General features: G+C 43.6%; 2 protein-coding genes and 1 long non-coding RNA gene across 3 annotated transcripts; 2 read left to right on the top strand and 1 right to left on the bottom strand.

Annotated features, from left to right (window-relative positions):
• Positions 1-24: 24 nt before the first annotated feature.
• cops9 (COP9 signalosome subunit 9) lies at positions 25-1,908 on the top strand. Its single transcript, XM_054766425.1, has 3 exons — positions 25-206; positions 456-528; positions 1,741-1,908. Exons 1-3 carry the CDS (start codon positions 144-146, stop codon positions 1,776-1,778), a joined length of 174 nt encoding a protein of 57 aa, XP_054622400.1. The 5' UTR covers positions 25-143; the 3' UTR covers positions 1,779-1,908.
• On the bottom strand, positions 1,884-10,085 carry LOC129174430 (uncharacterized). Its single transcript, XR_008567449.1, has 4 exons — positions 9,664-10,085; positions 9,467-9,522; positions 3,685-4,097; positions 1,884-2,926 (listed from the first exon to the last, which is right to left on the bottom strand). It is a non-coding gene; the product is annotated as an uncharacterized LOC129174430 (long non-coding RNA).
• On the top strand, positions 3,184-8,283 carry and1 (actinodin1). The gene is made up of 7 exons (XM_054766424.1): positions 3,184-3,871; positions 3,982-4,086; positions 5,724-5,768; positions 6,014-6,159; positions 6,249-6,653; positions 6,731-6,985; positions 7,073-8,283. Exons 1-7 carry the CDS (start codon positions 3,652-3,654, stop codon positions 8,066-8,068), a joined length of 2,172 nt encoding a protein of 723 aa, XP_054622399.1. The 5' UTR covers positions 3,184-3,651; the 3' UTR covers positions 8,069-8,283.
• Positions 10,086-14,108: the final 4,023 nt, after the last annotated feature.

Consider the following 14,108-nt stretch of genomic DNA (forward strand, 5'->3'; position numbering starts at 1 on the left):
ACTAATTTCCGTGTTTGATCCCGGGCACATTTTAGCGTTGCACCATCATTGTTTTCCTCACAACAGCTAGCTCAAGCTGACCAACTTTAGCGTCACAGCGATATATTTATTAACATACTAGTAGAACTTTAAGAGACGTAAGAATGAAACCTGCTGTGGATGAGATGTTTCCGGAAGGAGCTGGGCCGTATGTGGATCTAGACGAGGTCTGGTGTTCATTTTTAACAAACATGACCACCGCTAAAGCCAACTAGCTAGGTAGCTAACAAGGATACAGGATCATCTTTGTGCTCTTGTTATCTTTTAGAGGGTTTATACGTGTTTTTTAACATCTTTACGTTACTTATTGCGTATGTACTGCAGTTAAATTATTGGATTTAATCAGTTTGGTCAGGTAAATTGACGAGGATGACGTGTGTAACTATAAAACCTGTTGTACCGACGTGTGTCTGCAGGCAGGGGGAAGCAGCGGCCTTTTAATGGACCTGGCAGCCAATGAGAAGGCCGTTCACTTGGACTTCTTCAATGGTATACTCCTCCTGGTATACATATTTAAAAGAAAAAAAAACCATCACCTAAACCATCTACGTAAGCTTCAGTTTGTTTGTTTTTGTTTTGTACCATTATTTTTTGTTTTATACCATTTTTTTGTTTTGTACCATTTCAAATCCACAATCAGTTTCTCATAAGGTTTTGCAACCATTTCACTTGTCAAAAAAAAACACATTTTCTGTGGTTCACCTTGACATCATCCTGTTGCTACCCTTATTAACTACCCTTATTAACTGACTAAGTGCGAGGTGACACACACACACACAAGAAGTTAAAACAAGAAAAAAAAACACGGCTCATCTATTTTCTTTCACGCAGCGTCGCCCCGCTGGCTAAACAATTTGGGGTTGGCAGCACATGACCGAGTGAAAAGAGGCGATTGTTAAAATGAAATGAGGAGGACGGTAAAGATGGTTTATGGCGGAAACTCAGCACGACACCTCACCAGTCAGCTGCTTTGAACGCACACACACAAAAAAGCACACACGGCTTGTTAACGCCGCTCTTGCAGATGTTAAGTGGCGACAAGCTCAGTAGCTGGGAAGGTTGCATTATGGAGGCTCAACATGTTCTAATAGAAATAAAAGTGATGGAGAATATATCTTTCAGTTCAAATAAATCAATAGTGAGTTGGAAGCATAAAGATGTGTCTCCTATGGTGGACGATAGGGCAAACACGCAGCAACGTCCAGATGCGCCAATCATAGAAAGTATCCAAAACTAAAAACACCATAAAACAAACGCAACAGGGAAATTCTGCAATCAAACAAATGCTGCAGAATAAAAAAACTAATTCATTTCTCAGAATGCAGCATTCTCATCCGGTTGTTTTGGGGGGTTGTGTGTGTTTTGGGCATTTGCTTATTAATCTTATGTGCTTGCAGTATTTTTGATTTGCAGCTTTTCCCCGTTACATTTTGTAGTGTTTGGATGTTGCTGCACATTTGCCCCGTTTAACCACCGTAGCAACCTCTTCATCATATCAGGTACTTTTAGAGGTTACAATCCCAATAAAACGCTCATCTTTTAGTGGAACAATGTTGGATTTACATTAACTGACTTAGTGAGATATCCCTAAATTCAGGCCTCATTCCAGAAATGGAGCTTATTTACAAATGAAATAAAGTTTTCAGGTCAACAAGCGATAATTGGGCTAATTTTCTTTGCATTTTCTGTGTCCGCCTCCAGACTTCGAAGACCTTTTTGACGACGACGACCTGCAGTGACCTCCATCCTCCAAACACACACGAACACCTGCATGCGTCTGTGAATGATGTACATATTATAAAACATGTCACTCACAAATAAAGCTTTATTTTAATGTGAAGAGAAGCGGCGTAGAACCAGGTGTTTGGCTTGCAAATTCTGAGGTTTGCTCACATTCCAGCTTTGGAGAAAATTATGAGTATGCTTTTGGCGGCATCGTGTTCCAATCTGCCGGCGTCTTGGATTGCAGGTTTGCTGGCAGTGCGAAACACCTGTTAGAAAACGTAATTACATACTGTACGACATACCTGCGGTAAAACGGGCCACTAAATGCCTGGTGAAGGAGGCATGATGCAACAGGAAGGATGATATGAATAGGAAAAAAAAACAAGGTTTATAGGTTGAATCGCTTTTTGCTGCATACAATGCTGCTCTTGTGTTGCGACAGCTGCACGTGTAGGTTTATAAGATGCACCCACACATTTGCATACACACTAGGCATGTTGTTATTCTGTAACCAGAGAAACAGAACCCAAAGACTCGAATTTGATCAGCAGCGTGACACAGCAGAGATGGTTTCAAAACAAACTTGTTTTTCTTTCGTTGGCTCAATGCGTCCATTGATTCAAGTGCTTGGCAAACTTCAAACCCGACTGCCACGAACTTCTCACGACCCAAACAACAAAAATAGCAACGAAAAATAATAATGCTCGATAACTTTAATTTCCGACACTTTTCTAAATCCCAATATCTTGTTTACCTTACCTTCAGGCCAGTCTAGTCACAGTGCGCTCACATGGCATCATGTCGCAGCATTTCACACAGCCAAACTGTCCAACTCTGTCTTACAAGGCCAACATGCCCCAACAGTCAAAGTGTGCAGGAAGCTGAAGATTAGCAGATTCCTCATGTGGAGACCAGCTGTCTCCCTGTGTGTGTGTATGTGTGTGTGTGTACACACTCACATTATGCCATAAGCTGTGTTTGTGGTTTTGGTGCTGGCAACGGCCTCCGAGAAGTGCTTATGTGGTACCTCGGCTCCCCTCATTAGCTTCTCATGTCTCTGACGTAGATCCTCTCTCTCCCACACGTATGGCTGCACCTGAACACACCACGTGCAAGTCTTCTTCCTCAGAAGGTGAAAGCCGTGAGATGTCACTTCGCTTCACTAACAAAAAATAGAGGACTAGTTAATACATCACAGCATATCATGGCTATAACAAGATTCTATGCAAGTATGCGCCCTTTTGGCTGTGGTGACATCGGGGGGGAAAAAAATAAAATAAAACATTTCCACATACGTGAAGTTACATTTTAACCCTTAGGTCCCAAAACAGTCTCACCCATAAAAGTGTGATAAAAAGTAAAAAATACTCCCTCCCCCTCCCCCCCCCCCCTCCCCACACTTTCACAGCATCAGATCTTTTCAACCATACTGTATATATAAAGAGTTGACTGTTTCAAAAATATATTTAGGTTAGGTTTTTATTCAGTTTTAACTAATTATTTCAGTTTTAAGTAATTATTTTTGATTTGGAAAAATGATGCAATATTTTCAAAAACTTGAATGCAAAGGAGAAACGTATGAGATAAGGCAAGCCTTAGAATTGATAACATTGACTGTGATGAATGATTAAATCTAGAGCAATGAGAATTTATTCAAAACTTTCCACCCGTCAGTCCCAAAACTGTCCTTTTCATAAAATGTAATATATATAGATATATAGTTTTTTTGTTGTTGTTGTTTTTTTTTAATTAAATCCTGTCTGTAAACTGACATACATTTCATCCCCCATATATGCCTTGAGGGTTATCCAATTGGGCCAAACCTGCAGAAGCCCTCAGCCAATCAGGGCCCTTGTTGATGTGGTTCTCAGCCACCCCCACCACCTCATGTGTGTTTTCTGCACGAGTGTTAATGAATACCTGTTGTGTGTCAATGATGATGGGCCTTGTTTAAAACCTGGCTCCATTCCGTCCGTCACAGCAGTTTGTCTCAGGGAGTCTAGCCACACACACACATTGAGCACAGGTGGACCATCAGTCATCCTCCCGGTCCCTCAGAATCCCCCAGCTGGATCCGCAGTGAGACTTGTCGCCAAGGCAACCACAGGTAAGAAGTTCAGCTATTTTTACATAAGTGGGTCAAGTTCACGGTGAAGTTTTGGGTCATTTTTGACTTCTGTGCTAGTCAAAGTCCTTTGACTTTGTCTTTCCTGGCAGGACAAGAGAAGAGTCAAGTCATGGCCGGACCGAGGATGACAAGTTTCTCCGCCACACTGGTCACCGCTCTGCTGGCTGCCACGGCGATGCTGATGCTGCTGCCAGGTGAGTGCACCCTGTGGAGGTCACACAAAGAAAATACTTTACTTCTTCTCAAAAGTAGCAACACAGCAGCGTGAAGAACCTCATGAGGTACACTTGAACAGTCTAATGAACAAAAGAAGAATTAAGACAATAATTAATTACAAATGTTGCCTTTACAAAAGATAATAATGTTCGTTTTACATTTAACAATATGTTTAACAATGTGTTTCTTATTGTAGTTGGACTACATAATACTAGGACAGGACCAAAATATAAAAAAAATACTTCTACCCTACTGCAAACTATACTATATTGACACAGGAGAACTACGACATATTGTTAAAGTAATACCTCTGTATTGGATCTTATAAGATTGTGTACCTAATGAAGTGTCCAGCCACTATACGTACAGTATATATGTTAAAAATAATTAAATGCCCATGGGTTTTATGTCTTGTGTTTTAATTCATACAGCAAATCTTATCTGTCGAATAATGAAATAGGAGGTCGACATTTCCTATTATTCAATGCAGTAGACAAAAAAAGCGACTTAAGATGAAAAAATATGAGTAAAAATCCTGAAAAAGTGTACTCAAGTCGTGAAATCTGCTGCTTAAACAAGCAAGGGCGCAAAAAAATGATCACGGTACAAATAAAATCCAGTACATACAGTTACTGATATTGAAAATTAGATGACACATTGTGACAGTACAGGTCACAATGATATACTGGTATATGGTAGTTTTCTTTCATGAGATTTCATTGTATGTTTTTTACTATTATCATAATCTTACTTCACTGATTGGCTGGGAAAGTCACATGGTTCTTGATATTAAATAGTAAGAAATAAAAAAGATATTTCATTGGGACTCACATTTGAGTTACTGTAACTATGCCACCTGGTTCCACTTTGCTCAGGTAGGAGGTGAGGTGATTGGCAGATTTACAAGTTTTTAAATACTTTTCCCCCCCTTTTAAGCGGAAGGGGAGGGAGGAGTTTGTTTTCTTTTATGCCCCTGTAAAAAAAAATTAAAATGACTACCTGTCAGCATCACCCCCTCCTCCTCCTCAAATTGCTCCCATTTCCAGATGTGCCAGACTCTTCTTTTAAAGGCTCGTTAACAAAAAAAAAAAATGCAGAGGAGGCAACATCATTAGGCTGCACCCCCTCCATCGCATCACATCACCTGGCGCGTCCTGATTTAGCTCCCTTCTTTTTTGAATGATGTTACTTTGGACACCCTTGGATCACTCCCTAACCTCCCACCCCTCCATCATCATACTCCTCCTCCTCTCCTTCTGTAAGGCATTAACACCTTTTCCCTGTGGAGATGAAAGAAGCTCGGAAAAAAGCTGAATCCACTGTTCCGTCGCGCACACACACACACACACACACACACATACACACACACACACATACACACATACACACAGCTTTTAAGAAGCAGCAGGGGGTCCACTGTGTTACAGGCCCACCTATAAAATCTACAAAGAGCTGTAGTCAGCGAGCCCCCGCGGGCAGAGGCGAGCAACCGCTAGCCTATGTATTGAAGAATTTGCGCCTGTAAGCGTTTGCGCATTAACATCGTAAGCAAAAGTCGTTGCAATCTGCTTCCGTTCAGTTCACATCTGTTTTTGTTTTCTTCGTTTTTTTGCAGCCGACGTGTCCACTGGGCCGGTCGCCGGCAAGGCCAAAAGAGATGGTAAATATCTATAGCATTACGAAAACAAGGCCACATTAAAGTGCTTTAAGTATACAGTTTCTACTTGTATAAAGGAAACTTGAGGTGGTAAAAGAACACAATAGGTAAGATTTAAGAAAGAAGAAACAGCATGAAAGTCTTGGAGTCCTTGCATACAAAACTTTCAAAGTCAATGGAAAGTCGTCCACTCCGGTGTCCAAAAGCCCGGGGGATTATCCGTGACTTGTCTTCCCTCTCGCCCTCAGCGGGGGAGAGCATCCAGGAGAAGGCGGCGGCGGCGGCATCCCATAGGAGGCTGATCCGCAACCGCAGGAACATCAGCTGGTACAAGCAGCACTCGGACTTCTGGAGCTGGTACAAGTACTTCACGGACAACGGCAACCAGGAGGCAGTGAGTTGACCTCCAGGACAATCGTAACCTTTTTTCCAAAAGTATCCAAAGTATGATTCCATCAGTCAATCAATGGCACGCCCCCTCAGGTTCAGGAGATGGACCGCATCTACCTGGCCTACCTCCAGAACAAGAACCGCGCAGAGGGCCGTCGCTCCTACAAAGCCTACCTGCGCCACCTGGGGGAGATCTACAAGTCTTGTGCCGACTCGGACGACCCAAACTGTGTGGCCTCCTACACCAGCAGGCCCAAGCCAGAGCCCCCAAAGCCCGCACCAGTCAAAACCTGTGACCCAACCAAAGATGCCTACTGCCTGTACGCCGCCTTGGTCTCAGGCAAGAGTCCATATTTGCCACTAGTGCTGCCCGCCGCAAGCCCTGCACCTGCTCCCGTGAAGGCTCCCGCCCCTCTCTACGTGCGCTCTGCCCCAGCTAAAGACCCGCAGTCAGGTTACTACTACTACGCACCGTCATCAGTGTCTTTCCTTTCTAAGGTAGATCCTCTTTACTGTGCTTTAGCGCCCCCCAGTGGTGAGATCCTAATTGAAATTTGGAGTGCTTTACACTTCAGGAGCAGAAGGCTGAACTTCTGCGTATCTGCGGCGCCGAGGACGTCGAGTGTTTGCAATACCACCTGAGAGCCGCCTATGGTTACTCACCCTCTGCTGGCGCTCCACCCTCCTACGCCCACCTCGGCTGTGACCCACAGAAAGACCCTGCCTGCAAACCCCAGATGATGCAGAAGGCCCCCTCTGGCCTCTATCTGAAGTACCCCAACTGTGACCCACTCAGGGATCCATACTGTGCCTACGCCGCCTCCCTAGTGGTGAGATTGGTGTATCACACTGGTGGTCTATGGTTTAAGTGATGTCAGCCGTAGAAGTTTCTCAACCAAGTGTCTTTGTCTCTACAGGCACCCCGGGCCCCCAACCTCCCTGCCCCTGCTGGCCCGGGATCCTGCAACCCCCTCTTTGAGGATGGCTGCAACCCTCTCACCGCCACCAAATTTGCCACACCCCCAGAGGCGTACAAACAAGAGGAAACCGAGGAGGCCGCTGCCCTTCGTGCCCCTCCCCCTGTGGCCGAGCACTACAACGATCCCTATGCCATGTATAGGGATGCTTATGCTAACCCTAACAGAGTTACCGATCATTACGCCATGCACCGCCAGGCTAGCGCCCCTGCTTCACCGCCAGCCAATGACCCGTATGCAATGCTGCGCCGCTTCATGGCTCACGCTCAGGGCACCGACCCATACGCCCCAAGCATGGAGGCGGCGCCCGAGTCCAGCCCCAACGACCCCTTCTCCGCGATGAGAGAGCCCACCGCTGGGATCCACCGCCACAGTCCTCACGCCCCCAGGCACCAATACCCATTCTCTCAGCCCAATTATGAGGAGCCCATCCGGGAGGAGCGCCACCCTCTGGGCCCCCCAGGAAAAACCAAGGAGGGCTACGACTGCTTCATCGGCTACGACCGTGAGTGCTACCCGTTGAAGCCCGTCGAGCCTCGACCCAACGCTCACAACCGCATCCCCTTCCCCGCCGAGGCCTACGAGCCTCACCTGAACGCCGACGGCACTCGCAGCGGTGTCCTGGAACCTGCCAACCCCCACTGCGACCCCGAGTACGACCGGGACTGCCGCCTGCGCCGCTTCGAACAGGCCGAGCCCAAACCCGAGCCCAAGCCCGAGTCCAGCCAGGCGGAGGTGGCGGGGAGCGAGCGGCAGCAGGAGCAGGACCCCTACGAGGCTGAGCCATACCAAAGCGGCCAGGAGGAGCCTCACATGTCTTACCAGCCCCCATCGCACGTCATGCCGAGCCTCCAGGACATACTGAGACGCTACGGAGACCAGTTCCCTGAGCAGGACGACCACAGAGCCTACGCGGACGACTACCACAAGAAATAAACACGTGCATGAGCGTGGAGATGGACATGAAAACACAAACACCCTCTCTGTTTGAACGGGACCCAGTATGGGCCACATGACAGAAATCTATGGACCCCATGAACAAGAGAGCATCTTTAGCTCCGCTAATGCTTTGCTTCCAGCAGACCTCCACCAAGCACTGGAATGACTTCTCAATGCTACGCTTTGCTTCACTTAAATAGCCAGTGACCACTAATGTCAAGTCTTTTTTCCATTTTGAATGTTCTAATAAAAAAAGCTCTTGAAAGCTGTTTTTAAGCCCCCTTTTGCATTCAATGCATTCATTAACATACAGCAGGAATTAAAAAAATAGTATGCCTTCTGTGATGTTCTTCACCATTAGACATGCAAAACCAATCCAATGTAAATATGCTAAGCAGTAAAATATATTGAAAGAAAAAACAATCTAGCTTTGTATTGACCAAGCAAATTGGTATTAGTATGATAACTTGCGACACTCATTTTTTTCATAACTTTGCGTCTTTTTACTCGTAATATTTTTGGCTTTTGTAGTGTTTAAATTTATTTTGAGGAGTCAAGAAAAAAAACGATCGGCAAGCTGCAAATAACCCATGGACTGGACTTTAACATCCATGCCATGCATACTTAATATTTCTATAACGACATTAGTTGATCATAAAAAGCAAAATATAAATAAATATTAATCAGTAATTATTATTAAAGTAACACTACATTTATATATATATATATAAATATATACTAGATATTTATACAATTTATTTGAAATGAGTGAGAAAATGAAAAGTTCTCGGAGGTGGAAAATTGTGTTAAACGATCTCAAATATGACAGCTCAATCTTTAAATCTGTCCAATAAATTTTTAAAAATGTAATTCTAAAAATGCAACAATGAGACTGCAAGTTTGAAAATAGCCTCTGAATTTAAAGTTATGTAATAACACAGAGCTGCGCATTGTCTATCGTCCCTTTATCTGATTTGTCCCCATCAAGGATGCTGTGTCCTTGTAACATTAAATTACTGATGCGATCTCCAAAATGCCTGCAAAAAAGTGTCTGCATTTTATCTTGAGATGGGAAGACAAACGTTGCTGTCTCATTTGAGCTAACTTAGGGGACTTAAAAACATGTCGCCATGGTAGCGAAAAACAGCGCATTATTGCAACTTTTTTAAGTGTATCTATACACTTTACATACAATCTCCCAAAGATTAGAATCATAATATTCTGTCCTATCTGTACATTTTTAAGCATTAATGTAAAATGTACTGTACTGTAATGAACAAAAACTTAATTATAGTAATTATAAACTCAAATTATTAGTTAATTTTTTTAATAGAAATTACTGACTTCCTGTACTATTTTTTTCCAATTTTATAACAAACTAAAAGGAAAACTTACCAGTTGTAAAGAGTGGGTGACAAAGGACAAAAGCGAAGCTCTACACTCCATTTCAGCTGCAAATATACATAAAACAATAACTGTCAGCTCAGGACAACAACAAAAACACATCCAGGCAGGATTAGAGCGCCACATACAGGCTGGGCTACATACTGAATATTTTTCGTCATTTTTTGCGTGTGGAGATTCATACTTACTGATTTGTCCTTGTTTTGGTGTGGACAGCATCGAGCAGCGCTTTATGAAAGTAACTATATTGACTTGTATTCATTAACAGCACAGTTGTTAATGGGTCAATTGACCCATCCAATATGGCGGAGACGTTGACGTTGACGTTGAGTGGACAAACCCACTCGATGCGGCGTCGATCTATGTCTAAGGACAGGTACCTAGCTTTAGCATCAGCCTGTCCACCAGTCAGCATTAGAATTAGCTTAATGCAGCTTTTAGCAAACTAAAATGACGTGCCACGGACTACGATAACAAATAACTAAATATTTTATGTGATTTACCTTCCTCTTTTGTTGCTGTTGTTGTTGGATAATACGTCAATCTGTGTGTGGCCCATAAATGTATAGCGGCGAGCTGATCGTAGTACGGGCTGGTATCGGTATGCTCTAAAATAGATTCTCAAGTGCGTAATGTGTAAACGCAACAGCACACTGCTCAGTCAGTCAGCAGTGATGTGCGATACCACTGATTTCTGATCCAATACAGCATAAAATTCAGGCTGGTATCGGCGATAGCCAACAGTGCATATTGGCTTGGCTATATTTTAACCCTGCTACTTCAATATACTTCAGAATTTAAAATAAATAAATACACTACTCTGATGTCTTCTTGTATTATGAGCTATGCTATGATTTGAAATACAGTACTTCTTCAAATTTACCATTGGACACATTGGTATCGGATTGGTATCACCGATACCAGCCTGGCTTTTACTCAGTGTCGAATTGGATAGGAAATCAGTGATATCACACATCACTGGATCGTACCACTTACTTGTGCGGCTGCTGTGGTCCTTCATCTTATCTTGTAGTACGAAAAAAAAAACACTCAAAAACGTCTTTCTAGTCCACTTTTGTTATGTTTTCTGTTTGGCGATCCATTCACCAAAAGCTTGTGCTTGTTAGAAACATTACAATTGTGTTCCACTAATCAGCGTCCCCCAGCATAGAAACGTTCCAGGGCTGCGGAAAAGTCCCACATCGCTAATAGCTCGTTTTTCAGAGGAAATTGGAGTTTTGTTAACCCCAGTAATGTTGGTGGTGCCAAGTCAAAATCAGAGTAATGAAGGAAAAACTTCCTTCTGACTCACGCCTAGCTAAATGAACGCACCCTGTGCCACTTAACTTTGTTCAGGAAAAAAAATAGCAGGCTTTGCTACATGTCCCAAAGGCTGTCAGTAAGCTACAGACGTGAGAGCTGGAAGTTTGATTTTGTTTCCTGTCAACAAATAGGCTAGCCTAGCATGATGTTGCTGTAAAAATGTGAGCGTAATGTTAGTATCGTAGCTCACGTAGCTATGCTAGTCTTGCTAACGTTTGTGTCCTGTCCTATTCCAAACGGTCACTTTTGGAGTTGGGGCTCCATCCTCTTTTCCTCATGCTTCGCTACACGTCTTAAAATAAAGCCGACAGTGCGTCAGTCAGCTGCAGACGTGGGAGCTGCAAGTTTGATCCTTTTCAGGGCGAGAGGCTGATTGGTTTTACGACACGATGGGGGTATACAGCGAAGTGAGTTCAGTGGGTTAGCGAGCTGCGTTGAGTTGAAAGCCGGACTTGCGTGTTCAGCGAAGGTAGCTCTCTTTTAAAGCAACTCTATCACCATGGTAACTTAGGCTAAACTCACCAGGTTATGTCCTGGCTTAAAATCAGCAATGACAGTGCTGCTGTTTGACTGTTTAACTCATTCCGAAATGGCGTCACCATTTATTGAGAACCTACAAGGCTCCCAAGGGGACATGAAAAAAAAACCTGAAAAAATGAGCATCCCCTATAAGCGAGATATATATTCAGACGAGGGAATACGCTAGATATGCTCACACGAGCACCAGGAATAAAAGGCAATATGGACTATAATAATTAGGCTAACATTAGCTGACAAACGTCACAGCAGTCCTTGCATGAGTACTCACGTCAACACTGCCATCTAGTGGTCACAACGAGATGCAAGAAAACATACAGCCAAGACTTTTTAAAATCTATTTTTGCTGCAAATTTATTTTTAAATGTGTTTTTAAAAGTGTTTTAAAAGGGCTAAAATGCCAAAGTTGTGCAATGTTGAGTGTTGATAAATGAAAAGACTAGTAGGGTGTAGTTGGTATAATAAATCAGTGTTAACTTGCCCTTTGCATGCTCAGCGTTGTTCTGTCAGCGGTCCTTCTTCGCTGTATTGGCGGCCACAGTGTTGCTTTTACCAGTCATAATCTTTTGGGAACTCCTCATAACGCTCCATAATAGTTCCGTACTAATTTTTTGTAAAATACACTGGCTGGGATCTCTTCACTTTTCAGCGGAAGTAGAATAATATGACGTCAAATGCCCCGTTTCATGTGAACGCACTTAGCACAAAGCTGAAAACCGGAATTAAGTCTGATTGCTGATGTTACTGTAGGTTTTGTCGAGTTGCATCGTGAGCACAAAGCCAGGGTTTGTTGAGCCACGTTCGCCGTATACCGCCGATGTGTCATAACAGTGTGGTCGTGTTGGGATTCACTGGACCACTAATGAGCGTGTCTTGCTAAGGAAAGGTCATGTGCTGGTGTTTGACCTTTGCAGACGTCAACTGCTGACCACGTCTCGCACGCATCTACACAAACGCGGTGATTCAGCGGCATGTAACGTCGCCACGGGACGTCGTATGACACCACCTGGCAGGGCTGTTTGTTCCCTTTCTCCTTCTTGTTGCAACACTTTCCATTTCCTGCTTCCGACTTGGCTGTTTTCTTTTGCCCCGTGTGTTGTACTAATTGACATGAGAGAAAGACGAGGCACCCGAGGCTCGGAGGCCTGCTGGTTGACACAAGGCTGGCATGACGCCCGTAGCTTTGTGAGTCACATCTCAGCTGGAGTCCTTTCGTGCGTTTCCATCTTAAGAGTGGCCGGACAACAGTTTCATCTTATTTTTGGAACAGTAAATACATTGCAGTGACGTGCGGTGAGGTTCATGGCGAGCGAGGCACTGACTCCTTTGGAGGTTTTTTTTTTTAATGTTAATACAGGTTGCACATAAAAAGAATAACTCACTTTTGCTCAAAATGTTTTCAAATACTTCTTTGGCCCATTAAGTTGAGTCGCACTAGCCTGTCACTCCACTGTCGGTGTTTACACAACCTACTAGCTGGCAATTGTTATCCATCCCTCACCTCGGGACTGCAGCGTGTAAGGGGAAAGTGAAAGTACACTGCAGACTAAGATGTCAAAAAAGGAGAGCGGTGGAGGAATGAAGAGCACGTCAAAGTCATGGTGCTAATAAGCGAATGGACACAAAGAATGGCTAATAGGCAAGATAATACATTAACATTGTGGACCGTCGGTGGGTGTAATCCTGCAGGCAGACAGCCAAGTCTTCATCTTTCTCTCCCAAAAATCTGCTGACGACTCTTGTCTGACTGACCTCTTCTTCAGCTTGATGTGATGCGAAGGCTGGATAACGCCCAATTCCCACATTCATTTTGCATCTATTTTATATCGACACATCGGACCTCAGACTTATTTCATACTGTTGGGGAATACTATAATAAGGCACCTTTAAAAAAGATAACCCCACCAAATAAAGGCTATTACTAATAAACATTTGGGATTTGGGCTGATTGGCCAAGACAGAAGGAAGAGGCGGGGCCGAGAAGACGGGTGAAGCAATCTTGGGGAGCAGGGAGAACATTAAAATTACATTTTAGCAACAAAAACAAGTAAATGCAATAAAAGAAAATCAAATAAAATAGTCTCATTTGGGCAAAAGTATTGGGACATCTACAGGCGGTGCGACCATAAGATAATTTTGTGGTGTGTTTCTTGGGGAGCTTTGCCCATTTGTCAGTGTTTTGCAAGACTCAAGTCTTTAATCTCGAGACAAAACAGGTCGAGTCATAGGCTTGAATGTCTCAAGTCCTTAACACCGTTTACCAAATGCAATGCCATTTTTAATAATGTACCAATCTACTAGTGATGTGTGATACCACTGATTCTGAGTAAAATTCAGGCTACAGAGATAGAGAGATTTATGTATTTAGTTATTTTAAACCCTAGCGGGGTGATTTACAATATAGCCATGCTAATATACAACAACAGAAAAAACAGAAACAATCGTTAGCTGGTGATTTTACCCCAAAGCAGAACCGACAAGAAATCCAAGGTGTATATGAAAGGTTAAATACACAGTGCACACTCCAACGGCGTGGAAGACCACATACAGAAATACCGGGCCAAGCCACACTAAACTAGAGAACAAAAGGCGCCGCTGGAAAACGCCAAGCAGGAAAAGAATCAAGCAAAAACGCTGGCAAAGTCAAAATGCAAAACAACCAACCAAGAATGCAAGAACAAGAAAAGGAGCTGCTGGAGTAAGCCAAGCAGAATAAAGTACTCACACAGAATGCTAGTAGAGCGAGTATCCAGAAAGCTAGCTTGCTAGCTAC

The sequence above is a fragment of the Dunckerocampus dactyliophorus genome, chromosome 21, assembly GCF_027744805.1.
Source record: "Dunckerocampus dactyliophorus isolate RoL2022-P2 chromosome 21, RoL_Ddac_1.1, whole genome shotgun sequence".
In the NCBI taxonomy this organism is placed as follows: Eukaryota; Metazoa; Chordata; class Actinopteri; order Syngnathiformes; family Syngnathidae; genus Dunckerocampus; species Dunckerocampus dactyliophorus.